The sequence below is a fragment of the Ambystoma mexicanum genome, chromosome 2p, assembly GCF_040938575.1.
Source record: "Ambystoma mexicanum isolate Mex_15411 chromosome 2p, UKY_AmexF1_1, whole genome shotgun sequence".
Lineage (NCBI taxonomy): Eukaryota > Metazoa > Chordata > Amphibia > Caudata > Ambystomatidae > Ambystoma > Ambystoma mexicanum.
In genome coordinates this window covers 1,146,420,124-1,146,447,978 of record NC_090923.1, presented here as the reverse complement: position 1 = coordinate 1,146,447,978, position 27,855 = coordinate 1,146,420,124, and the positions used below count along the sequence as shown (strand labels likewise).

Genomic DNA, 27,855 nt, shown 5'->3' with positions numbered 1-27,855 from the left:
ATATTAGAAGAATTGACGTGTACAGCTAGACCTAGGTCGCTATTAAGTTTCGCATTTTTCATATTTGCTTGCTTTGAATGTGGCAAACACATACACAGGCCGACTCCTCGTTGGCTGTGGCCCGCTGCGTGTTCTGTTTTATACGGTATCGTTTGATTTGCCACTGCTGGTGCTCATTATCAACCCTGTATGTTTTAACTTTGCATTATACCCGTGAGTGATATATTATTTACAGTGTCCTGAGAACATATCCTTCAGATAAAGTAAATACCCAGCAGGCGCAGAATGCCACATCATGCCATAGATAATCATTGGCCACTGTAAACTACAGAAGAGGGCACAGATGAGCCTGCTCCATGGTTTTAATGCCAGAATTTGGGAGGAGGTCTAGAATATGAGCATCCCTACCCCGTAAACCTCTTCTGGCCAGGAGGAGTGGGCCCACACATGCATTGCAGTGTGGTAGAGGAAGAGAGGCACTCAACAGCTAGGTTGCTGCCGTTTTAGCATGGACGTCATTTAGGGGTTGACAGTTGTCGCAGCTGCAAACCCTGCGGGCTCCCTTGCTACCCCTGCGGGCTCCCTTGCTACCCCTGTGATCTCCCATGCTACCCCTAACAAAACCTCTTTTTTAATTGAGGCTCCTGGGCTGTTGCAGGAACATGTGGCTCTTTGTTTCTGGAGCGGCTGTTTTTCTGATAGCTATAGTCGGTAAGATAGCTCAGTGGGTTTAGCGCTCACTGCTGCAATGTGTGGGTGATCTGCAAGTTGCAGGTTCGACTCCCGGCAAGGTTAACTCAGCCTTTCAGTCTGCTGAGGTTGATAAATGAGTTACAGCACAGGTTGGGTGATATTAACGATACATATGGTGAGCCATTCTTGCATGAAATGTATACCACTTAACAGTGATATCGTAACCATATTGCCACTTCATGTTTTGTAAAGGGGTGATGTCATTTCAGGGTGAGGTCAAATGACATCCCTTCCTGTGATGTCATCAGAGGTCAAGGGTTGTGTGATTTCACTTACGCTACCCCTGGCATTTTGGTGAAATGACATCCCTGCGTGCTAGCTGTATGTTTATTCGTGGCTTTGTTGATTTTTACAATATTGGCTTTTAGTAGCCATAGGAGCTTGATACGTTTTGAGCCCCTTTCATTTAATGGGTTTACATTGGCTGGAATAACATCACATGACTACTGGTTCACCCGCGCTGACAGCACTACTGTCAGTATATCATTAGTTTTAGTTTGCATATTTCAGAAGGCTATGCACCTTTGTGATTGGCTGCTGGCTTTAGATTCTTAGAAGTGAATAGAAGAGTAGGATTTTTGGGAATTGCTTATTGCTTGACTATAAAATGCTTAATACTCATACATTATGTCTGAAAGAAAACATTAAACATGCATAGATGCTAAATAACAGTGAGAACATGTGTTTCATTTTTATGTGTTTCAGTGGGCTCTATATTGTAAGTATACATGCTTGTTTCAGTGATGGAAATGTTCAGGGAAGTTTGATGGCACCTGTTGTTAATGATAGTAATAATAGGTCTCCAGATGTTCTGAGGGTAGGCTCATGACACTTTTCCTAATTAATAGTAAACTGAGTGGCGGCTGTAGGTTAGAGGGCTCTCGTGCCATAGACGCAGAGAGGTAACTGTTTGACACCTTGCATTGGGTATAGCACTATTTGTTGCCACAAAAATTGCCACTGCCCCAGTAGGGTATCCCGCCTGCCTCGGGGGCAGAGGTGAGGCTCTGGCAAACGGGTCATGATAAAAATCATCTCAAGTGGGGTTATAGTTTTCTCCTTATTTGGTCTCTGGAGAGGGGCTAAAAGAGCAGTGCAGATTAACAATACAAAGTATGCATTAAAGCTAGTACACAGACTCTAGAATGGCAAAACCAGAACACCCTGATGCTCCAATACCTGCTGAATACTGTCTTGCAGATAGAGGATTTACATAGGTTCACATTGCTTGTGCTGTGCCATGGCACCACAGGGAGGCTTGCCTGGAGAAACATCTGTCACATGCATTAAAACATCTGCTACTAAGGTAGAATGCAGATTTGAACACCTTTACAAACGCAAAGACTTAGACTCCGCCATATAGGTGTCCTGAGTTAGCCTTACAGAACAGAGACCATCATAATTGGTGGGGGTAATTTGAGATATCACCAGAGATTGGCCTTTCACATTAGGATTGGCACTAGAACCCCTAATTAGGTTCCATCCCAATACGATGGTTGCTCTAGGAGCTGCACCAACACCAAAGGAGTGGAAGGGGGACTCCCAGTCTGTAATGCAGAAAGCTTTGCTGTGTACATGCCCATGCAAGATAACATACCTAAGTGGTATGCCACTAAGTTGAGTCAGTTTGAGGCTGCATTTCAAGACATTCCACAGCCTAGACATAGACGGCTGGCCATGATGATGCCAGCAGGGAGCAGTCCACCAATGGAAAGCTATGATATCTGGGTCTCAGCTTACACTTGGCTATACTGAGGAGGCACTCCATCAATCACAGGATCAACCACTATTGAGGGGGGAAATATGAATGCACAAGGTTCCACCCCAGGATTATGTTTAGTCTTTGCTGGGGAAACCATCCCATGTTTGAAGGGGCAATCATGCCACTTCTAAAAGGAGAACCTGCCAGACCAAATGCCTCTAGAAGGCTGGCTTTACTGCCTAATTATCAAGAATAAATCCAATGTCATGGCTTAGCATAAGCCATCTATAAGTCTCTAGGTAGGGAGCACCTGGGTAGACATCCAGGAGAAGGAGCCAGAAATAACCAAAACAGAATAAGTAAGATAAACAGATAACAGCATCCTGTGGGAAAACTGATAGAGGCAGAACCACCTTCCCAACTCAAGAACAAGGTGGATGGCAGCCCAATTATAGCTTGCCCAATATAGCAAAAGGATTATCGATGTCATGGCACCAATCAAGACAGAGCAATATCTATAGAAAAATAAATATCCAGTCCTATGCAAGGAGCCAGTTGGAATAGGGCATCATGGTACAGAACAAAAACAGAGTTTGAATATAGTAATAAGCCACACTTTTTGGAGCGAGCTTAGGCGGAAACCGTCCTATCCCCTGGTCCTAAGTAGGCCAATGTGAACTGAAGGCCTTGGCGAAGGCTAAGGTCCATTACCCCCCAAGCCCACCCCTGAAAGCAGAGCATAATATGATTGGCACCCATCTCATTGTGCTAGATGCTAAAATCAAAAAAAGGTTCCCTTTGATGAATAGGCACATGCAGTGTGGTGCCCATTCTTCAAAGGAAAGAAAAAAAGCCCATTTAAAGATGGCCACAAAGGTCAAGCTAGAAGTGCTCAGGAGCAGGTCCCTTCTCGCGTTCCATAGTGGTCATCACTGATGATGGCGGAGAGGAGGCTGCGAGGACTGGACCAGGGCAGCAGGTAAGTGGAGGGTATCACTAGGGGAAGGATGGGCCTGGCATGCTAGCGGATAGAGGAGGTGGGTGTGATGGCACACAGTGGTTCCTGCTCGGTGTTCCAGGATGCTATTTGAGTGGTACCCTGTGCCAAGTGCTAATGACCTACAATCTCAGAGGTGCATCACAACTTATGGAACCACAAAGATACGGAGCTGAAGAACTTTTTTTCTCTCACCAACAGGAAGGCAAGGCACAGCGCTCAGCATTCAAGGGAAACCAGAACCTGTGAGGAAGGAAGCAAAGGAGAGAGAGTAAAAGCAGATACCAGAAACCTGTGAGGATGGAAGAAAAGGAGGGAGAGTAAAAGTAGACACCAGAAACCTGTGAGGAAGGATGAAAAGGAGCAAGAGTAAAAGCAGACACTAGAAACCTGTGAGGAAGGAAGAAAAGGAGGGAGAGTAAAAGCAGATACCAGAAACCTGTGAGGAAGGAAGAAAAGGAAGGAGAGTAAAAGCAGACAGCAGCTCTATGGCGGAAACAATGGAAGAGGTTTGGAGCAACAAGATAACTCTAGTAACTAAGGAAACAAGCACTGATTTCCTTTCATGTTCTTGTTCAGACAATTCCGTATTTTAGAATAAAAAAATATTTAATAAACAAATCAACATATAAGCAAGTAAAAATAACTACTCCCATACAACAGGTGGTAGAACACAATGACGTTCATCTACTGGCAATTCAAATAAAGGGAGAAAAAGCAAGCAGAATCAATTAACTGTTTTGGCCCGTGTTAGATATGAAACAGCATAGTCCTTTGGCAGCTCAAAGCTGGCCCCACTGTGGGCTAAAGAGAATCCTAGTAGACATGGGGCCTCATTACGAGGTGGGCGCAAATAGATACCGGGCACCCTTAAGGACATTGGTGCCGGTAATCCCTTTGCGACCTATTCCGAGGTCCCTTAGCGGGTCCCTTCCTTAACGCCTGGTTTTAGCAGGCATTATGGACAGGGCCCGTTAAGGGACTTCAGAGCTAATAATGGTACCACAATTTGCGGTACCATTATTAGCGCCTTCCCATTGAGCCCTCTGGGGGCTGAAATGGGAACAGGGGAATAGCTTTTTCAATGGGGACTTACCGGTCCCGCAAAGGTCGGAATAGACCGGTAAGTCCCCATTGAACGAGGGCGGACTCGGAACTGGTATTGGAGGTAGAGACTACCTCCAACCTCGTAATGAGGCCCATGGTGTTGTTATGCTTTCTTTTTCAAAAGCGATTGAGCAACACTCAATAAACTACATATGCAGACTCTAGGGATGTTCTAGGAACAGTTAAAATATTGAAAAGTCATGAAGGTCATGGCACTGAATGTCCACCAAGTAAGACACCAGTGTACTCAAAACCAAGTAATCAGAAACGCTAGCCAATTAAAGCACAGGCTACCTCTCAAACAAAAGTGATACTAGAGCAATTGTAGGAGCGAGGAGTGAAAATATAATAGGGAAGAGCACATAATGCAGCGATTAAACCAGATGGAACATACTATTTAGTTCAAGACTACAGAATACTCAATGCAAACACTGTGAGACAGTTCAAAATCTACACAGTTCAGGTATTTTGAGTAACATTCGGAGGTGTAAATACAATGTACTTTTAGTCTAGACTTAGGGATTATTTCACACAGCCATTAGACCTAGAGTGTTTCAAATACACAGCATTCACTTCAAAGGAAACCTCTATTGTTTCATGAGAATTCATCAGGGCTTTACGAACTGCCCAAAAACATTCTCAAGAAAATTCAGAGCCTATAAGAGGGTATTCAATTTTTATGGCAGCATGTAGTTGGCATCTGTTGTACTGATGATGATTTGAAAACCCACTTAGTCTGATCCATTTTATTAAAAATAAATCAAAGATAGAAGCCCAAAGAGAGGTTAGAGTTTAGGGTTTTCAATGTCAGATGAAGGGACGGTTCTCTCTTCACAATTTCGAGAAAAACGTGCACGCTTACAGAACTGTACACACTCCGACAGCAGCAGGCATCATTGAGTTTCTTAGGCTATAGTTGTACACATGTAGCAGACTATGCACCATTTGTGAAACCGGTTCATGCATTAGTAGAAGTGAATTGTTCGGCCATCAGACTGAAAGCGAGATAACACACACATTCTGCAACACATTTATAATCAAATGAATCCAAGCAGTTATCTTCAAGAAGGGACACTGACAAGGATTCAGAGGTAACATTGCTTCCTAGTCGGAATGTATTTACATACCCGGTTTGAAATTTTGGGCTGAGCAGGCAGGTAGTATATTGTTCACATGTGTACATAATACCAGAACAAATGTTTACTCCAGAAGAGAAGATCTTAATGGCAGTGCAGGTTAAAGTGTTGGAGGGATGTGCACTAGCAGCTAATAAAATGCCACATCTAAAGACTCCACTAGTTCAGTTGGAAGCAGCAATGCACGCAAGTGTCTTGAATGTGAAAGCCCTACACACTAGATGGAGCAAATAGGCTGCTACCTAGGCCTCTTCTGAAGTGCAGGACCATTATAAACCAGAGTTAAAACAAATGTGTAGGCTTGAATAGACCTTACAGGCAGAAACAAACAAAATATTTATGAGACACATTAGCACAGACTGTAATGTTACATGGTCTTCTACTTCCACTCTGGCAGGTTGCTCTAAATAAGACTACATACTAATTGTATCCAATTTAGACTATGTAGTCAGAGCATACAATTTAGAACTGCAATGGTGGGTACAAAATTATTTTAAATATTCCAGAGGGAAGTCAATAATATCTACATAACTTTGGCAGAAGGTGTGGAACATAAGAGGGATACATCCTCTTGCAGGGGTTACACACACACACAAAGGCACACAGGTCAGATTGTACGCATACTGCCAATGTTCTAGCTGCCTTGTCTGCTAGAAAGCAGGCTATGCGATCTGTGGTGGCAGTTCTGACACGTTCCACCACACACACACATGGTCAAGGATGTAAAAGTCTGCTGTGGTACGGCCAAGCAGTGACACACTTGACGCTATGTTTCAAATTGTAAACAGGATGGCTTTTATTTTTGTTACTTAAGGAATCGCCTACTAACAATAATAAGTTTCTCTGGAAACAATATGGCCTTTCTAATAAAAACAGTGTCAAGGATGGGTCAACCCGAGGTCCCTCCTTCTGTTCAGCACCTCAGTAAGATAGTATTCTAAATCATTAAGTCAAAACCTAGTCTTAAGAGTCTTTGGGCCTCATTACAAGTTTAGCGGTATTCTAGTGGTAATACTGCCAAATGGAATTATTGTAACCGCCACATGGTCCGGCAGAATTACAGTCAGATTACAAGTGGTGGTATGGCAGGGTTAATCCCCTTTTATGAAGTCCATAGGATTCCAAGCGATTTTGGTGGAAATTTGCCGGTCGAGGCGGGGCAGGTGGCAGGTGCAAAGATGAGGGGGGACAGGTGCAGAGGGTGGGGGACAGGGGCAGTGACCACCCCCTTGGATTCCTTGTCTATGGCAAGTGCACCTCCATGCCTCTTTCTGGCGCCACTGAGTCAAGGCACTTTTACAAGGGTGTAGGCGATTTTTCAGGGCTTGTGAGTAACCAAGCTTCGATGGCCACCTACGTGACTGTGTGTGCGATGCTTTCCTTTTCTTTCTAAGCGCTACATGTGGTTCAATGCATTGGCCATTCGCATATTGTGGGCGCAGGCATGGTGAACAGTCTGTAAAATGTTCTTGTGCACTGCGTTGACCGGCATCTGTTGGATTTTTCCAGGTGTTACCCTAAGGAACCAATTGCAAAATGAATGGCTGTTTACCCTATTTTCTTGCTAAACATTGTTCTGTGAATTGTTCCATTTCAACAAATTATTTTAAAAATATTTCCAGGAGGGAGAATATCCTGAGCCTCATGCATTACATTAGGGCTCTCCCACCACGCTCCACTGACTTGGGAAGTTAAAGCTCGTCCATTGCAAATATTCGCCCTCAACCACTGGCCATGGATCATCTGTAATCCTGGTCTCACCTCAGGAGCCACCATCCCCTCAGCACCCGAAGCGCCCCCCGCCCTCCCGCCCCAAAAATTAATAGAAGGTCGAGGGAAAAAAACAACAATTTTTCCTAAACTAGACAAAGGCAAAAGATTTCTAAATACCATGGAAAGTAATTTCTGGAATAAAAGATGGAAAACATTTTTGGGATTACAACTCTGTTTTACTTTTTCCTGTGGTTGAGCCTCAACATGTTTGTAGACATTTTCGACCACTGGAGATAGTTTGACGCCAGCAGCAAAAAACATCCTACAGTGAGGCTAATTTGTTTGACATGATCCGATACTCCACATGCCCTACATAAGAGGGGGGTACAGGGTAGATTTCTGTTGCCCAGAAGCATAAACCCACTACCATTATGTCAGATCTCGATAAAGAGAAAAGGAACATATAGTGCACCTGCTGTGAAACCTCAGGTGCACACACAATCAGTGAACACATTTTTTCCTGTATTGGCACCGTTTCAAAATTATTTATGTGCATATTAAGGGCTAAACCTAAAAAACAATGGCAAATGGGACATGCGAAATACTGAATATGGCATGTAAGAATTGCTGTTTCGTTAGATATGTCAACATATTTCTGTTTTATAAGCCTTTCACTACAGTGGATGCATAGAACTCCCTGGGAACACATTGCATTGCCTTCCACATATTCTGCTCCTAAATTCCTAGCATAATTTCCCTGTGCAATACTGAGATTCCCTCAAAGGGGTGAACACAGTTATGGAAACACATAACTTTCCAGCACCATCAAATGGTTGTAGCTGTTATTGGTCTACAAACGCCTAGTATCTGTTAGAATGCGTAATGCTAGCAGGACAGAACAGTCCTGGCAAGAATCAGCCCCGTTACACCACAGATCGCGTGGGAGAGTCTTGGCAAGCACACGAAGATCACGCGTTGGACCTAGCAGTAACTGCTGAACCCATATGCATGCATTAGTAATGGCCGCCCCCCAAACCCTCACCCATAATGATAGGCTCACAACTTGTTTCAAGTGTTGGCAATAAAAAGGCCATAGGATTTTATTGTACAGATATGGGTTATGACAATAACAATATCACATATCATGATGGTATCATACTTTTGGGCACCGGGTCCTGAGGTTGCCCCCTCGGACCTGTGCCGCCTTCTTGTGTCCCACGGCTTGTTGTGGGCACCGTACAGTGGCTTGTACTTCTTTTTATTCTTCTCCCCTTTTGTAGGGTGGGTGGGTTCTGTGGTAAAGAAGCAAGAAGATTTGGAAGACACTGAGTAAACAGTGAACCTCCTGTTTGCTTGCGTCCCCGTTCAGGGTCCACAAACAGATTGTGTTTACTCTAAGCATGCTGCTCTCATTTATAGGACCCAGGGAGGCCATGGGTCTTTATTGTGTATGTGGTGGACGCCGCTGTTGTTGCAGCCCAAGGCCGGATAGCCGACTGTCTGACCCCCTGGTGGGGGCAGATCTTTGAAACTGGGCCCTGTCTGATGGTTGTTTCCTTATGGCGCTTTAGCACCTTGCTGTTTGGAGGAAGGGTGCGATGACTGTTCGCACCTTGCCCTTCCGTGGCTTTTTTGCTGCCGAGACTGCGTGTCTCCGTAGCTGGGGGGAAGGAGAGGAGCAGGCGCGGGGGGTTGGGGCTGCCCCTCTCCCAGCTGCCGATGGTAACAGCAGTTACCCTGCCTCGCTTGTGGGATGCCCATGCAGCACTGCCCAGTAGGGTTTCTCATCTCCCATATCTTTTCAATTGTAGCCATTTTCCAGCTACCTACAGTGATAAGAATCTATCTCTTTTATCCTGACTGAAAAGTCCAAAACAGCAGACTCTGGAGCAATTCCCAAAGAAAAGCAGCTATCCTTAATGACATCAGACACATGGGCCTCATTACGACCCAGGCGGTAAGTTACCGCCTGGGCCGTGACTTTACCACCATGGCGTAAACTACGTTTACGCCATGGTGGTTGGCGGACTTACCGCCCCATTCCGAGGTCGGCGGGGCGGTAAGTCCCCAATCCCCATTTACCCTTCCCCATTCCCATTTTTGCCCCATAGGGCATAATGGGAGTGGGGAAGGCGTTAATTACGCCACCGTAAATTACGGTGGCGTAATTAACTCCATGGTCCCTTAGCGCCATGGATTTTAACACCTGCTAAAAGCAGGTGTTAAAAGCGCCATGGCGCTAAGGGACCTCGTAATTGGCGGTAAGGGGTCGGCGCAGCTAACGCTGGCGTAAACCCCTTACCGCCAGGGTCGTAATGAGGCCCAATGAGTGTCATAAAATAGGTCTCAGTACTAGTGCAGGTCCTCATGGAGCCTGCGCCTCAAAACGCACTTCAGATGCTTTTGAAATCCGTATTAACACAGTGCTGTACCATCAGTGATAAAGATACATGGGGTGTTTCCAGCAATTGGACTCTAACCACACAAACAGCCAGACAGCTGGGAAGCCTAGCTAGACACGGGCATTCTAGCAAAAATAGGAGGTCTTCCTGCACCCAGAAAGAAGCTTTCCCGGCACTCCAGTGTCTAAACGGCCATACCATAGTACAGCAGATCAATAGTTCAATGCCTACAACAAGGCAACTGTTTCCTCAGGGTTGTCGTAGTGAACATCATTGGCACACAGCACCACCACCTTTCCATAACATGAAAAGGCCATCAAACGGTTGCAAATGTTCAAAAAGTGGCTGCCATGTTAGTCACACTGACACTGCCAAGAGGTGTTCCAGGCTGGAGCTCACTGGTGTTGCCAGTTCAGATGAGCGAACTAAATCTGTCCAGACAAGCGGAAAGGCAAGCCACGGATTGGGTCACTAAGAGGATGGAAAACTGGATGTTCTTCGTGTCACCTCATTGCAGCTGGACTAATCCTGATTTTCATCATCGTTCTCTTCAAACGAGGAAAGCAACTGAAAGGGGGGCTGCTGCATTCCTGATTAGTCAGCATACTTCGATTTGAACGCAAAGAGAGAATTCTGCAAACGGATGGGCTACCATATATTCAGATCTATTGGAACCTCACTTCCAATTTTACCCAGAAAAGCAAGAAACGGTGACAACAGCCCGAAAAATCTTTCAGCTCAACTCGCTTTGGCAAAAGACTGCAACTTGTTATCCCAGGACCCACCTTGCAGCAGCACCAAGGGTACTTCTCCTTTGCTCTCCAACAGTTCTATGGTGTGCCACAGGCACAAAGTTGCTTATCAGAGAACGGACATTCCACCAAGTGGACATCTGCGCGCAGACAGGTGCACAGGCAGGTGAAGATACCGGCCTCATCCTTCTCACAGGAGGCAATACAGAGTCCTGAACCATCACTGGTTCCTCCCAGAGAGGATTCTACTAGTAGCCACCTTCATAGAGAACAAAATATTCCGATAGATGTGCCTGATTCGTTGCCTGAAAATAATCCATCATTAAGAACAGTGCTTTTTGGCTATTTTCGCTGTGCTAGAAGCAATCAATTGGACAACCATCTCGACTATGTAGCGAAGAGACTTTTGCAATGGCCTCAACTTGAGTTTTGCTCACCAACTTGAAACTCAGGAACCTTATTTATGTATTTACCAATTTATTTAAACATGGTATATAGTTGTGGCTTGGTGTTAAAGAGACTCTGAGGCGACTAGCGCAGACTTAAGTTGAAGGCAATCAGGGAGTCAGATGGAACAACATGTTTGATTGCATAAGCACGTTTTCAGGAGTTCCTTGAACTGAAGAAGGGGCGAGACCTGTTGGATGGAAAGAGGCAGGGAGTTCTAAAGGGTGGGGCAGCCACAGAAAAACATTGTCCGCATCTTCCATTGCGTCTGGGAGAGGGAATTCTTAGGCGCAGTCGTTCGGTGGAGCATAATGCTTTTTTGTTTTGTTTGTTTTTTTATGTATAGAGCGCCAAAACCCAAAGGCATCAGGGAGCTACATCAACACAGTAAGACTTTAGAAAAGACTGGAAATTGAGCAGACAAGAGCAGGTGATCATCCAGGGTTTTAGGAGAATAGGTAGGTTTTCAGAATGTTTCTAAAGTGCAACCAGTTTGGTTCTCGCCTCAGCGGCATAGGAAGTGTATTCCAAATGTGTGCCACTGATACAGGAAAGGATCTCCCCAGGCCTCTGCTTTTCTTTACTCCTGGAATGGTAAGCTGACCACTGGCACTAGAACAAAGCAGTCTTGACGGATTGTGTGGAGTCATATGTTTCTTCAAGTATTAAGGGGCATTACCATAGATGTATTTATGAGCCAGGCTGATGGCCTTGAAGTGTAGCCTAGACGCCACAGGAAGCCAGTGTTACTCCTTCCGGACACCCGTGATGTGGTCTCTTTTGGGAATGTCATACTGCGTCATTTTGTACAATCTGTAGCGCCTCTATGCAGCGAGAATTTGCCCCAGGAAGTAAGGTGTTGCAGTAGTCTAACCGAGGTAGACTAATGGCTCTCACCAGGGTAGCACAGTGTTTTTGTGACAGAAAAGGTTTAGCGTATCTTAGTACTTGTAAATTGTGTTGAGTATTATGAACTACCCCTTGTACATGGGCGACAGAATTTACGGCCGCATTCATGTAAACGCCAAGAGTTTTAACTTTGTCTCTAATGGGAATTGCAATGTTATCAAAGACCAGGCTGGAATAGTCAGCACACAGCTCGGTTCCGGCTTGAGTTGAACCAAAAATCATCAGTTCAGTCTTAGCAGGATTAAGAGACATGGGGCCTCATTATACGTTTGCCGGTCTGGTAACAACAGTACCGGTAAGCTTGCCAGTACCGTTGTTACCGGATGGCAAACTACGAGGTCTGCTTGCGAGTGCCTTTTCGCCCGCCAGGTACAACCTGGCGGGCGAAACGGCACCAACGAGCAGACCATGTCGGATGCACTGCACCATTCACGAATGGTGCAGGTGCATCCGACCTCCCCATTCCATTGACCCCTATGGGGCTCAAATGGGAATGGGGAGTAATGCATTCCGGCGCCTGGCAATGGGGAAAGGGTTGTAATGGCCCTGTATTTCCGCATTGCCAGGCACCGGAAGAATTTGCAGGTTCGGCGGCAGCCTGCCGGTTTTACCTGCAAGGCTACCGCCAAACTTGTAATGAGGCCCATGGAGTTCAGGCTCATCCAATCATTGATGAGTCCATAGATGTATTGCAATTGGACTGAGTCAAGGTCATAATTGCCACTCAGCTCCAATATGAGCTGGGTGTCATCTGCATAATTTGAGTAATGGATGTTCTGAGATGTCAACAGGTCACATAAAGGCATGATACATAAATTAAACAGGCAGGGGGACAAACAGGCCCCCTGTGGAGCACCGTCTTTTATACACTCAGTTACAGAGGTTGCTTTACCCCAGCATACTCGCAATTGCCTATTACTCAGAAAGGATGAGAACCAATTAATAGCGTTGATCGAAAACTGGCAGTGGGAGCGAAGACAGTCCACAAGACACGAGTGTTCCAGTAAGTCAAATGCAGCCGACAAGTCCAATAGTACCAGCATGCCAGCTCTGCCCCTATCCACAATGGTAAGCATTTTTGTCTGTAGGTCCACTAACGTGGTCTCCGTCCAATGGGAAGTCCTGAAGCCTGATTGTTGTTGGTGTAAGATGTTGTTAACCTCTAAATAATGCTGAAAGACAATTGTGGCAAATTTGTCAATGATTTTTAGCAAGAAAAGAGCATTGGGATAAGACATAAGATGTTTGGGTTGCTAAGATCTGAACCTAGTTTCTTTGGTAGAGGAGAAACTACAACTCGTTTAAGACTATCGGGTACAGTGATGACGAGTTGACGAAACGTGCTATGAATGAGGAAAAGATGTTTGGGTTTTGTACAATGAACTTGGATGGCAGGATCTCACCTGCACACTTTTTTCAGGCCCATATTCTCAGAGAAAGGCATCAAACCAGATCCAGATAAAATCAAATTGTTCACAGATGCACCCCGACCCACTAATGTAACGCACGTCTGGTAATTTCCATCTAGGACCTGCCAGCTACTGCACGCAATACCTACCCAATATCTGGAGAGTAAAAGGGGAAATGATAGGAGCGGGGCAAGTGGATGAGGCCGAGCTGTAAGGGGAGGTGGGAGGGAGTTGGTCAGGTAGGCAAGGGGATGGGGGATTGGAGGGCCAAGGTTGTTTGGGGGAAAGGCAGTGGGAGGAGGGTGAGAGTAGAGGTCCTGGTAATGTCCCCTGGAAAAGCAGAGAGGGTAGATGAGGTGCAGGACTAGAGTGTGCAAAATGTACAGGGGTTTCTTAGGTGCCCCCGTAGAGACAGCGGGGAAAGGGGATGAGAGCTGGGGGACAGGGAGAAAAAAGACATCCTTTTTTGTAACTCCGATTGTGCGAGTCTCATCAGAATGGGAGTTGCGAAAAGGATAATTTCCCAATAATCACATAGAACCACCCGCTGCCGCTACTGCATGATTCTCCAGTGGAATTAATGGAATGATTCTTTAGGGACTTAAGAGGACAGAAGCATGATTTCAGCGCTGCATTGATGTGACTGGTCATGGTGAGGTCGGTGTCCCAGATGAAACTAAGGTTTTTGTGTGTAGATGAAGAGTTCCTGGAGGAGCTGAAGTAGGAGAGAGCTGGGAGACTGACTCTTTTAGTTAGATGCTGCTTTGGGCTTTGGGCCGAAAAGGAGGGGTTCAGATTTGTTCCTATTAAGTTTCAGACTGTTGCAGTTCATCCAGTCTTCAAGGGCGGAAAGACCTTGAGAGAGGTTGGGGGTTAGGTTTACATCACTGGAGATAGGAAAATAGATCTCTGTGCCATCCATGTAAGGGTGGAAGTTGATGTTATAGTCACAGAGGAGATCCACGAGGGGCTTCATGGGGATATTGAGGAGGTGGGGGGACAGAGTGGAGTCTTGGGGACAGAACCGGGGAGCAGGGTGAAATTAATTTGCAAAGTCTGAAAAGTTGCTGGCAGTTGGATAGGAAGTCACAAAACCAACACAGTCTGGCTGGTCACAGCCATCATCTTCTCATTTCTTTCCAAGAAGCAAGTGAGGCCGACCTTGTCAAATGCAACTGACAGGTCTAAGAGACTGAGGCGAGGTAGATACTGAGCCAAAGACCCAGAGAGAGGCTTCAGGGAGATTATTGAATAATAGGATTGTTCAAGCACACTGTACAGACGCACCACTCACTGCAGGAAGACATGCATTCTGGCCTCATAGCTGAATTAGAGAAGAGCAAGAAGGGGCCACAAGGGGGCCTAAACCTGACATGCTGCCGAGGGCTTTATCTCAGCCACCCTGGAAGTCCAGAAACAAAGCAGAGCAAATACGTGCAAGCCCACCCAGTCACCAAAGTCTTCTGAAGGCTGCATGCTTTAGCCCGTTATGGTGACCCCAGCCCAGTGAGTTAGGACAACTTTGCCTGACAATAACTATAAGCAAAAAAGAGGAAATACTTTCTGGCAAGAGCGAAAGTAATACTTGCTGGTAGGAGAGGTCAAGAAGCACTCTCCCTGGGGCTGATATATCCCTGGGGCTGAGAAGCCAAGTAGCACACTTGCTAAGTGCAATATCCCTGACGCTGTGAGATGGAAGCGTGAAGCGAGCTTCAAGCTTTATTGCTGGGACTGAGGAAACCAAGAAGAGTGCTGGCTCCTATATCCCAGAGACTGTGTGCGTTAGGTTAGAGAATCCTGGCAGGGGCAGGTAGTTCCTTCAGAAAGGCCCTTACACCATTTTGAATAACTCCATCCTGTCACTTCTGTAGACCAGTTATACCTTTCATTGTAAGCTGAGACCCCTGTGGCATAAAGGTGCTCACCCCACCCAACCTCTCACCTGCCTTCTGTGCTATGTGGGTCATTTGTCACACCTGTCATAACTGGCCTGAGAGACCACGTGCCACTGCAGCTTCGTGGGCATCTTGCCATTCAGCAGTCCTGCCATCAGCACATGATCATTGGTAGTGTCCAAGAAGGCCTTGACCTTATTCCGTGTAGTTGGCACCGGGCATGCAGAAATGGCCTGGCCTGGCTTCTGGTGGTCTCTGCCCATCATGTGGACAAGGTAATTCAGCTTATCCAGGAAAAACAGCCACATCTATGCCTTCTCATTATGCCCTGTGTAGCTCAGATTGGCATAAGCAGAATTTCCACCTGCTTTAGATGCAAATTCCAATCCTGTCTAGAGACGGCCATATCCTCCCGGAGCCTCATTATAGAAACACTGCACTTATGAAAATTCCATTTTGCCCATTACTAGGATTGGTGCAATACTTTCCGTAGTGCAAATATTTATCATTAAAATGCATTTATGGATAGATACCAATCGAGGTCTTGACCAGGAATGTGCTCTTGCTCCTTTCCTTTTTAACTATTATCTCAGAGACATGGCGCTATGCTGGGAAATGGTAAGGACTAATCCGCCAAGATTCGGCAGAGTAAAAACTACGCGGACGATTTGGTCATTATGGATATGACCCCAATAGGACTGCAGCGGGCACTAGCCCGTATTCTGGCATTTTTGGGGAACCTTGACTTGTCAATTAATGCAGTTAAATCAAAAATGATGGTATTTAAGGTAGGTTGCTGTAAATGGAAAACCTTTAGATGGTCGCTGAATGGGCAGAATGTAAAGGTGATCAATCACTTTAAGTACTTGGGCTCCATGATTTATGCCTCCAAAGGGAAGCTGGGTCCCTGTAATGACATGAAAGCAAAATTTGTGGCATCGGCTACTCAACTGAGGCAGTTTGACCACAAGTTTGGAATGTTTTCTGCTCTCCCTTTGATGAAACTATTTATCTGCAAAAAATCATACCTCGCTTGATTTTTGGTGCGAAAAGTACATGAAAGTGGAATTACGTGGGCTAAATTGGAGGCCCTATTGTGGAGGAAGGTTTTTAGTCTGCCTTATAGAGTGCCTCTGGCTGGAGTACTAGAACACATGAGGGCCTGCCCCTACTCTGTCAGGGACTAGTGCAACATTAGCATAATGCAACATGGGTGTGCCGACAGGTTAATTCCAGTGAGCTGAAGAACTGAAAGTGCAATTGAATGTAAACATTTATGAATATTCTTTTACACTTCCTGATCGTCAGTGGAACTGAGAGTACGTATAGTTGTTCTGTATCTATCAGAACAAAGCACCCTGTACTATGTCTCCAAATGTGTCACAGTATACATTTATTGAATATAATCCGATTGACCTGGCAAAAAATGTACACATAAATTATTGTACACATGAAGTTATGCAGGGCGTATGTGTCAGGTAGAACCTGAAAAAATACAACAGCTAAACAAATAAAGCTTAAAAACAGTGAAAATGCACATAAAAGGAGCAGCACCACATCCTGTGGGTACCGTTTAAACTAATACAGTTCTCAGATATGACATAGGTGAAACTCCCAATTAGACCATAAACCTTAATACAAACAGTTGACACTGTATTTAAAATAGCGAGAGCATAGCAGTTCTGTTGTCTTACTTGTAGGCAACTAAGAATTTATATTTTTCTTGTTGTCTCACGGATTAAGTATTAGTAGTTCCATAGTTCGTTCAGGGTGTCTGGCTGGAGTACTGCATGAATTGGGACAGCTGCCAAACCATACCTTTATTGAGTGGGGAGGTTACAATTGTTTGCAGTGGTGGAAATGGAAAAAATGTGGTGGGGGATCCCACAAGTGCCGGGGTGGGGGAGGAGTTGGGGGGGCAGAGGAGGTGTGGTCTAGAGGGGCGGGGTTGGTAGTGGCCATCCGATCAGATAAATACTTTAAAAAAAAATAAGAAAAATAAGCGCCCACAACGGTAACATTGCCTTTTACCGCCGGCCAGGGCTTTAAGTGGGACGGAGCTTGGCGGGGCCCTGTGGGGCCCACTAATCTCCCCTGCCAGCCCCGGCCACTACACGAAAAGGATTTTTTTCTGAAGCCCAGAAGCTCTCGCTCGTGTGCGAAAGCTTCAGGCTCCAGAAAAAAATGCCTTTCAGCCGATATGGTGGCGCCGCACCTGCGAGGCATCCCTTTAAGCAGGAGAAGCCCGTGGGCCGGCGCCGCCATTATGGAGAAAACGAGAGGCTGCTGGAAGCTGAGGCCGTTTTCCTGGAGACTGAAACTCGTGGAGTTTCAGTTTTCAGGAAAACGGCCTCAGCTTCCAGAGGCCTCACCCTTTCAGCCTTAATGATGACGCTGCCCCTACCCAGCTGGCAAGGGGCAGCGCCACCATTAAGGCTGAATAGACGAGGCCCTGTCCCCTGCCAGGCAAGCCTATAGAATATAAATGCATTGCCTTTTACGCGGCTCTGGCACTGTTGTGTAAAGCACAATGCTCGCTACATGTACAACTGATTCCTTTCAGTTGTACATGTAGTGAGCATTATGCATTACACATCAGTGCCAAAGACGCAGTAAACGGAAAATGCTGCCGTCGCGGATGCTTTTTTTTTCTTTTTCTTTTTTGCAGCGCGGTTCATGGGCTTGGGCGGCTGACTCTGGCCGGATCCCGAGATCCGGCTACACATCTGGTGCCGGATCTCGGATACGCCGAGAGCCGGCCCAATGACCAGCACTGATTGTTTGTAAACATGTTGGTGCTTCCTGCTGCATCCTTTTTTGCATACCCCAATGGTATGTGTTTTAAAACAGCTCTTGTAGAATTCTAAATCAGTGGGGTAGCAGGTGTCAGGGACGTCATTTGGGGGTCGCCAGAGGTCGCAAGAGCGACCGCTGGCGATTGGCCAGCGACCCCTGTCAATCTCTTGCGACCTCTGGCTACTGACCAATCAGAGGAGGGGGGCGTGGCCACAGCGTGCTGGCGCTGCGACGCTTGTCCAGGACCTCCATTTTGGCTGCGTGTTTCTCCTCGAGTCGTGCTGCCTGCTCCTCACAGTTTGTGTCCAGGCGCTGCAGGCATCCACCACGGCAGGCGGCAGGCCATGAGGCCAGTGACTACTTCGACCGTCGAGGTCGAGTCGAGGCTCAGCTTAGGCAGGTGAGTGAGTTGGCCGCCGCGCCGTGGTCGAGGCCGGTCACGGCCGCTGCAGCGCCAAATTCATTTTTACTAAAGAAGTTACAAATGTGTGCCGTCGGCGGCAGCTTAACCATTTGCAAGCTGCCGGCAGCACATATTTGCAACATTAGTTAAATGAATTTGGTGCCACAGCCGTCCACTCCGACGGCAGCACCAAATTCATTTTACTAATGTCGCAAATATGTGCTGGCGGTGGCTTGTGCCGCCGGCGGCACATATTTGCAACGTCGTTAGTAAAATGAATTTGGTGCCGCAGCCGACGCCCGACGGCAGCACCAAATTCATTTTACTAACGTTGCAAATATGTGCCGGGCCAGCGGCGGCTTGTTAAGCTGGCGCCGGCGGCACATATTTGCAATGTTAGTAAAAATGAATTTGGTGCCACAGCCGACGGCAGCTACAGCACCAAATTCATTTTACTAACGTTGCAAATATGTGCCGGGCCGGCGGTGGCTTGTTAAGCTGGCGCCGGCGGCACATCAACAAATTCATTTTACTAACGTCGTTGTATTGAGTAATTCCACTCAAGCAGTGAAGTGGGATGGAGCAAACCCAATGTATATAACATGGTATAATCACTGCCACACCATTCGGCTACCTGGAGTACAAAGCTGGGTGCACTGGTTGGTAGAGTGGCCTACATAAATGTCTGCAACTGTCCCAGTGGGACTCTGCACAGTGACCCTCTATTGTGTGGCTACTCTTGACCTTTTACATTGATGCACAACACACACAATGATGATGTGGAAAAAGGCAAAATCATGTGCACTCTAAAGAGGCTGGTATGTGTATCCCTTTGTTTCTTGAATATGGGAGATCGGAGGTGCTGACGTTCCCTCTGAAAGTGCACGCACAGCTGCTGGCATGCGGTGCATCCCACATGGGTGGGCAGAAGGAGTTGGCCACTCACCGACCACAGGGGCACGAACAGGAACTCCCTTTAAGGGCAGCCTTAGTAAGCCAATCCTGGGACAGGTCCAGGTCCAAAAGAGCCCATTTCTATTTCATCTGCCCTGTGAGTAGAGGGACACTTGGCAGGAAAGCTAGTGAAGGGCCTTCATGGAGGTTTCTATGAGGAGGGAGAGCAGGGTTTCATGATGTAATAATAATAATGTATAATTTATATAGCGTTATGAACCCTCAGGCATCTGAGCACTGCTTGTTATTACCCAAAGGGTGTGGTATTCATTTATCGACCTCGGATTGCGTCAGCAGGGTCTGCACAGATGTCAAAGCGAGCGCTGTACTCGCTGTGCTATGGGACCATCTGATGTAGGTTATCCACAGCTTTCAGAGGAAATGGGAACACGAATACTAGCATGCAAGATAATCGTATGGCCTAAAGAAGTTACTGCTATTAGATTATTTGAGCTCTTTCTGCAGTGCTAGTTTATTATGTGTGTGTATATACATGGGGGTCCCATCCGTTAAGGATTACATGAGCACATTGCTTAGGTAGCAAAACCTTGCTAATTTATGCTATGTAATATGTCTATAAGGCAGCCTCTAGGCACAATAAAAGCTATCCACAAGAAAGTATACATTAAAATAGCTTGTTTAGAAAGTCAACAATATATTAACATGGACGCCAAACCTTTCATTGTTGGGATTTGTTGGGTATGTCAGAGAGAAAGTACACTAAAAACTAATTTGTAACATATGGGCAATGCTCTGGTGTGGTTGCCAGCCTAACCACTGGATCCAGAATATATGATCAGTGCACTGCACACCTAACAGAACTTTAGTGGGTACTTCTTGAAGCCTGGATTACGTTTAACATTGCCCGTCTAAATGATGGCTCTCCATCGGAACCAGAGTAAAACCTGTTCACCATCTTTGGGTGCTACCGAGGCCACACAAGTCAAGTCAATTTATCACAACGTGTACTGCAAAATTCACTATTTTAACCCCTCATTTACACATTTTTCTCAGGGGCTGAGTGGGGCAATCCCAGCTCGGTGGGTTTGCTCTTTCTCGCTACGCTCAGTAGCCCCTACGGATTCGGCCGCGGGCAGAACAAGCCCAGTTCCCTCTTCGGGCTGCCCTTAGGGTGAGCCCTACTACATTAGCCACAGGCCCCACTTGTTAGACAATTTTGGATGGGCCCATGCTGAGTTGGGGTTAAAGTGAAAGATGCACTTAATGGGACAAAGCAAGGCATAAGAGCTATTCATCCTCCTGGGCACAATGGGTTTAATGACCCCACTCACGAACAGCTTTCAAAACTGCTCTACGGTCCCCCTAAAATGTTGTGGCTGACGCCGCCCCTGCTGCTCCCGTCCCTCTAAAATGTTGTGGCTGACGCCGCCCCTGCCGCTCCAGTCCCCCTAAAATGTTGTGGCTGGCAGTTTTTATGGGAGGGCAAAAAGTGCACTTGCGCCGGGGCCCCACTTGGAGGGGGCCCCAGGAGGCTGCATGATCTAAAGAAGTCAGATTCCATTCTTCACCTAACTTAAATATCACACGTCAGGATATTTTATGAGGTGCTGCTGAGGCTCTAAACCTATTGCCTGTCTGTACATTCTGTTTGGTCAATTCATTGTGTAATGCTTTCTGTGTTCACTGTCATTGTGTAATGCTTTCTGTGTTCACTGTGGTATCCATAGTTTGTGTATTCCTTACGGCACAACTCTTGTAACATGCTTTCCTTCCTGTGGGAATTATGTTGACCATGTGCAATAGCCAAAGTTGAAATGCATATTGATAACACCCTTCTATAATCTATTGCTTTTAAAAATGGTCATGTTTGGTAATGTGTTTTGTGTACTTTCCAAGTCAGTTTTATAAAATTAGATTATTTTAGTTCATGGTAAGAACTGGAAAAGAAAGTGTTCAAATGCGGAGGTTTCAGAGTTGGTACACATCCCAGCTTCACCCCGTAACACATGTGCGATCGTGGGCATCTCATTTTATCTTGTATTGCCTAACCTCTCGAAAGTGCCAGTCCCTAAACCTTTCAAAATTAGGGGGAGGAATGGGGCGCAGCCAGATATTCTTGATCACTTAATTCCTTTGGTTTGGTGGAGGGGGGCCACAAAGATCTCTGTGCCGAGGGCTCCAAAAGTGCTTAAGATGCCCTTGGGTTTCACTGATACAGCTGCACGGGGCCCCAGCTAAAAGGAAGGGTTGGGTCATTGCAGTCTTCTGTTATGCTGGGGTCATGCACATGTCAGCATGGCAGGCATGTGTTTCATGAACGCCCTCGTTCTCCCAGGTTCAAGCCATCGGGCCCCACTCAGTGCACCACCCCTGAATGGCTCACTTTAGGGGCCTGATGCATCATCTCTGGGTCAGGAAGACAGCCCTGTCGCGCCCGTCCCCTCCCCGACTCACATCTGTAGGCGATAGGATTGCTTAAAAAGCAGTAGCCTACTGCCTAAATCTGTAGGGTTGGCAAGTATGTTAGTATAATGAATTCAGTGCTGCACGGCAGCGGCTTAACATTAGGGAAAGTAAGCAAGCCGCTGATGCCGGCAGCACCAAATTCGTTTTACGAACGTTACATTTTGTCTTTTATAGATCATCTGGCTTTCTCCTATCCCCATGCCCGCCTATCCATCCCTGTCCCCCCAGAATGTGATTTCGCTCTGTAGTCCTGTTGAAATAACAGGGCAGATCCACATAAAGAGGGGATTGGGGTTCATACACTTCACGTGGCAACATGGACCTTGACACTGCTAAATATGATGATTCATTCTTGTATGAAATGTCACAATACACTGATATCGTAACAATTGTTTTCTTAGTGCACTGAGGGATAATACTTTATGAGGCCACTTCTGTGATGTCATGGTGGGGGTGTGGTCAAATGACATCACTTCCCGTGGGGTGTGGTCTAATGACATCACTTCCTGTGGGGTGTTGTCAAATTACATCACTTCCTGTGATGTCACTCTTGGGGGCGCGGCACTGTGATGTCACTTCCGCTACCCCTGGCATTTTGGTGAAATGACGTCCCTGGCAGGTGTACCGAAATGTTATTAAAAATCGACTCGTCAGCGGAGGAGTTGATGGGTAATCCGAACAGAACAAAAATGAAGATGAACTAAGGTCTGACGTAATAGCGTATCATTGTTTTAATGACCATTTTATGTGGACAATTAAACATTTTACTGTAGTGTCGTCATTTTTAAAGAAGCATCCATCTAGTGAGTTTAAGGTTAAAATCCTGAGATTAAAATTAAAACTCCAACCGACAACGGAGGTTTTGGGCACAAGGGGGAATGTCCCAAGGGGCTCTCGTTTATGTCGCTTCTGCCTAAACGAGGACGAAACATGAAAACATCTCTGTTTATTGTGCCCATCCCTTGCTGAATTCGAAAGAACAAAAAGATTAACCAGGCTGTGAAGACGAGCTCTGGTGCAGGATTTTAAATACAAATGCAATCTTCTTATTGTTAAAGATTTTAGATTTTTTGGAAACTGTTGGATTTAAAAACTTTTTAGAACCAGTCTGTGTTTACCGAGAATTGTAAGTGTATCAATTTAGTGACGTCATTATGGTGCTATTTGATTAATGCTTTGTTTTGTAATGTGTGAAAACTACACATTTTGAACTATAACACACAGATAAAATCAAAATTTTAAAAATGGCATTTTTCACAAGGGTACTTTTTGGCTCAGTGACCCCGCGGAAGGTTTCTGTGATGAGGCTCCAGCTACACCAAAGCACACGTTCCCAGCCTAGCACGCGCCTGCATCATCCGTTGCTGGAAAGTTCCAGCTTCATTCTTCGGGTCAAAAGGTATTAGCTGGACCCCAACATTCCCGGTGGCCAGATGTTAGGTGTTGTCGGTCAATCTACGTTACCCACGAAGATGCCGCCGCTGCTGCCTTATGGTCCACACCCTAGCAATAGCGTATACCTCCAGCCCCCAGAATCCCCTCCTCCTCTATGCCACTTTTTTGGTACCTCACTATTACCTATGCAGCTTTGCCCGCAATAGTCCCTCCTGACATTGCGACCCCAAACTTGGCACCCACTCACCTCTTCAAACTCCTCCACTGAACCCCACTTTTGTCCAGAGCCCTTACCTTCACAGCTCCTGTTGTCCTGGGAGAGCTGGTACCCCGGGCTGCACCCACAATGGTAGGATCCGGGTGCATTGTGGCAGAGCTGGCTGCACATGCGCCCTGCGTAACCTTGGCATTCGTCGATATCTTAGGAGAAAAAAAAAGTAGACATGGTGAGTCCCTGGGTAGGGTACACAGTCATCTGGCAGGCAGCCAGGGTCCCTCAGGGGATTGACACCCAACCAGGGCTTCCCTCTGAGTGCCCGAGACCCGCCAGGAATGCTCTCTCACGCACTTCATATGGCGGTTCATCTCACATCCATTCCAGAGCCTGGAATAAGAAAAGCGTATTAATAGCTAACCTTTTACATGGGGCTCACTTCCCAGAGACTCAACGCGCGGAATACAGAAGCCGCTTTACTTCAATGAACCGGCATCAAAAGGATACAAAATGGAGTCGCATCCAGCCCCTTGATTTGTAGCATGTTACCTGCTGCGTGCACACGCTTCTCTGCAGGGACACACACACACATGCTAGGCTATCTCACCGTGCCTGGGTATTATTTGGCACCATGTATATGCAATATTTTGTGGCAGCAGCAATCGTGGGCATATTCAGGGCGTTGGCCATTTCCTGGTGTGTTGCACCTACTCCATGAAGGAGTGAGTGAGTGAGTGAATTAGCTCCTCTTTAGTGCTGGGCCCTAAGGTGATCACTTCTTAAGATGAAAATGTTCAGAAATGGGCGGGCTTTCGAATAAACTCTTCATGCCAACTGTTTACCATTTTCCAAACCCTTCAAAGATTTAACTTGAAAGGGTGGCCTGGTCGGCCAGGCTCAGTTTATGCTGGTGAGCTGTTTGTTAACCCTAATGCTTCGGGTTCAAGAATGGCCTTCTACTGGCGTGTTTTAGTGCAGTATGTGATGACGCACATTGGTGTGCTATTACACTCTATAGAGGATTTTATCTACACGGGAAACAGTTTATTTTAATCCAAAAGTCACTCCTTTTGCTGTTGTAGTTATGAAGACTGCTGTTCCCGTGAATAACAGTGCTCGTGGAAGGTGACTTAAGCGCCCGCTGACCCCAACGCACACATAACACCATGGAGCACAACTGCTATACTGTGCTTGGCCGCCAATTTATGGGACCTGAAAAGTAGCAGAAAAAGAAAACTAGAGTGCACAATGCCTGGTGTGGCTAACTGCCCGCCGGCCCAGAGGACCAGCCTCATTTCCCAGCGGAGCACCCCAGAAGGCCACACGCTGCTCTGCTTGCCCGCCATGGGGTCCTTGGTGCATCATAAAGTCCGGGTTTCTCCCCAAATTTCTCTCCTCAGAGCGTACATGCTGCCTGGAGGCCAGGCGAAGGACAGCTTGGACCTGGGTGACCACTATTGATCCCCTTTAGGGTGGTGACCAACATTCTGACCCAGGCACCGCCCTCCTCCTCCACAGAAATAAAAGGCATTGTGATCACCTGCGGCCGGAATATTTTGTATTTTACTGATATTTATATAGCACGTTCGCCAAAGCGCTGTACAAGAATTATTAAAAATGGTACATAAATGATATGTGCAAAAGGAACTACAATATTGATGCCGGAAAAGCAAATCAAATGTCAATAAAGGGTGGGTGGGGGGCTGAGAATGAAGGCTTTAAGCTGAGCACAGAAAATAGGGAGCGAGGGGGACGGAAGAGTGTCTAAAGGAGGGAGTTCTAGTGTTTCGGTGCTAGAAGGGAAAAGGAGCGAACACGAGATGGTGCATACAGAAGTTTGGTTACAGCGCGCAGGCGAAGATAGTGACAACGGAGTGAACGTAAAAGGATATAGAGAGAGAGCACGGCAAAAAGAGAGGGAGAGACAAGACCATGGATACATTCAAATACAATACAGCGGAAGTGATATAGGATGAAGGACTCATAAGGATGAAGGGAAATAGAACAAAGAGAGGAGGAGGCAGCGGATAGGAGGGGAGAAAGAGAACAAAGAGTGAATAGAGGACGTCAAGGCAGACCGAACGGGGTAAGACAGGATGAAGGAATTCCAAATAGAGAGGCGGAACAATACTCGAGATGAGAAAAAAACAAGGAGGTAATAAGACGTTTAGTGGCCTGAAGTGCCAAAAAGGCTGATACATCAAATATTGAAAAGGAAAGAAAAATCTGAGAGTCATCGTCTCAGAAGTGAGATGAAAGTTTAAAGGAATCGATACGTGTAAAGTGTGGACTAGCATAGATGGAAAAGAGTAAGGGACCTAATACAGAATCTTGGGACCAGTGTACAGGAGAGGAGGTGAGGGATACATGGTTCCAGCCCATGAAACCGAGTAAGTACGGTTAGAGGGATACGTTAGAAACCAATGACGTATATCGCTGGAGAAACCTAGTGAAGTAAGGGAGGAAGGTAAAGTACGGTGGTCGACAGTGCGGAACGCAGCGGAGAGATCCAGAAGAATAAGAATGGATGAAAGCTGATTGTGACAAGCATATAGACGAGAGTAAGAGACATGGAGTAAGGTGATTTCCATCGAGTGGTCACAACGAAAGCCAGATTGAGCAAAATGGAGTAGTGAGCGAGAATTGACTTCAGACTAGACAGATTTCTTGAGAAGTTTAAAAAGAAAGCACAGAACACAATGAGGCAAAAGTTAGAAGGGGATGATGGGTCTAGCACAGGCTTTCTCAGAATGGGAATAATGGTGACATGTTTAAAAGAGAAAGAGAAAGAGGAAGTAGCTGTAAAGATATTAAGAAGACAGGCAAGATAAGACATAATATGAGCATAAACTGATGGCCTGTGCAACTTCAACTTAATGCCTTTGCCCTGCATAGGTCTGGTTGGTAGTGGCCTCTGTAACCGTATTTTGGTCACTAAAGGCCTGTGTACCTGCATCTTGATCACTAGTGCTTGTGCAATTAAAATGTTCTCAATAATGGACGATATAGCGGTCATTTGGTGGCTACTGGCATGTGTAATTGCATTTTGGGATGCCTATTTTTAGGGCTATTCGGACATTGCATAGAAGAAAGGAGCCCGAAAGGCCACAGATCCGCAGATTAAAAACACATCTGCTTCCAATTACAGTACACCTTATCCCTTTGCAACATTTACACCCATTCTCAGGAATGCTGGAGTCATTTCATCTGTTTTCCGTGTGTGTATATTGAGTAGCATAATGTGATCTTTGGTCAAATACTGAATAGTTTGAGAAGTGTTTGGCCAACGTAAATGTTTGTGTCCTTTTCGTTTTTCATGGTATTTTCATCAACATAACATTCCTCTTCCGGGATGGAAAGGAAATCTCCTGAATGTATCTTGAAGAGCCTGTTATGGCGACTCCTCCCTGGTGCTACGTTCACTCCGCAGGCCAACTGGTGCCACACAGACATGCCTATGTGACATCACCTCTGTGTGGGTTTGGAAATGTGCGTAAGATTGCACCTCTAGGAGACACTCAAAGAAAAATAGGCTGCATGAAGTGGGCAACAGTATAGTCTAAACCTCATGTGAAAGGTAGATTTGTGGCACCCTATACATTAACTCCTCCTTGTCCAGGGAGTTCCTGCTCCCTGTTTGTCGCCAGATACCCAGGAGCTGGTGTTAGCTTGCACTCATCAAATCTTCATTTTGATAAATGTTACGCAATGTAATAACATCAGAAAGAGCACATTATCATCCAGCAACAGTTTAGTTCAACGCCTGTGGGTGGCCAAGGGAGTGCAGTGGTGGTCATCATCCCTAGCATGGAGTAACTCTGATGCTTCTGCTGGGGGGTGACTTGCAGTAATAGTAAAGCAGCCCTCTATCAGCATGGCATTATGGATCGCAGCCATTGGTGGAGGGCGATAGAACTCCCATGGCTCCTGTATATTAAGGAGCTTTATCGCAAATGGGCCCATTAGTAATTTCCAGGTTACCTGTGCTTATCATTATTACTGCTAGTCCTCCCAAAATGTCCCAGTCCTGCCTGACTCTAGGCATTCAGCCGGCCAAACACATACCTAGAATTCAGACATTTCCCCTAGTCCCTAACCTGGGACTTGATAGCCCTTGCATGAACCCATCTGTGCCTGTGTTTGATCTCTGGCCAAACAAGGCCGAAAGACAGAACTGAGGGAGGAGGATGGGACGCAAAACTGGACTAGGAGTAATGATGCTTATCATACGTAATCTGGTCATGATGTACCGTTTGCCCTTCCTTGACACAGTCTTTAATGATTGAAGATATACCAAGCAGTGCCATACTATCAGTGCCATAGTTCCAAAGCGGGGCACAAAACGATTCTGAACAAAAGAGGATGCTTAATGAATCTATGAGTGAGATTCCTGCAGCTGATTCTGTGGAAATCACAAATCCCATGGGCTGGTTCTGATGCCCAA

The 27,855-nt window shown here is 46.2% G+C and overlaps 1 protein-coding gene across 2 annotated transcripts in view; it reads right to left on the bottom strand.

Moving 5' to 3' along the window:
• The window catches only part of LOC138567242 (fibulin-2-like), a 1,012,531-nt gene that overhangs the window by 97,724 nt on the left and 886,952 nt on the right, over positions 1-27,855 (bottom strand). Inside the window, exon 8 of one of the 2 annotated variants that reach the window (XM_069645241.1) lies at positions 23,492-23,617. The exons of the other annotated variant lie outside the window; for it this stretch is intronic. Coding sequence (XP_069501342.1) covers positions 23,492-23,617 — 126 coding nt within the window. The remainder of the gene's footprint in view (positions 1-23,491; positions 23,618-27,855) is intronic. 2 annotated transcript variants of the gene reach the window in all.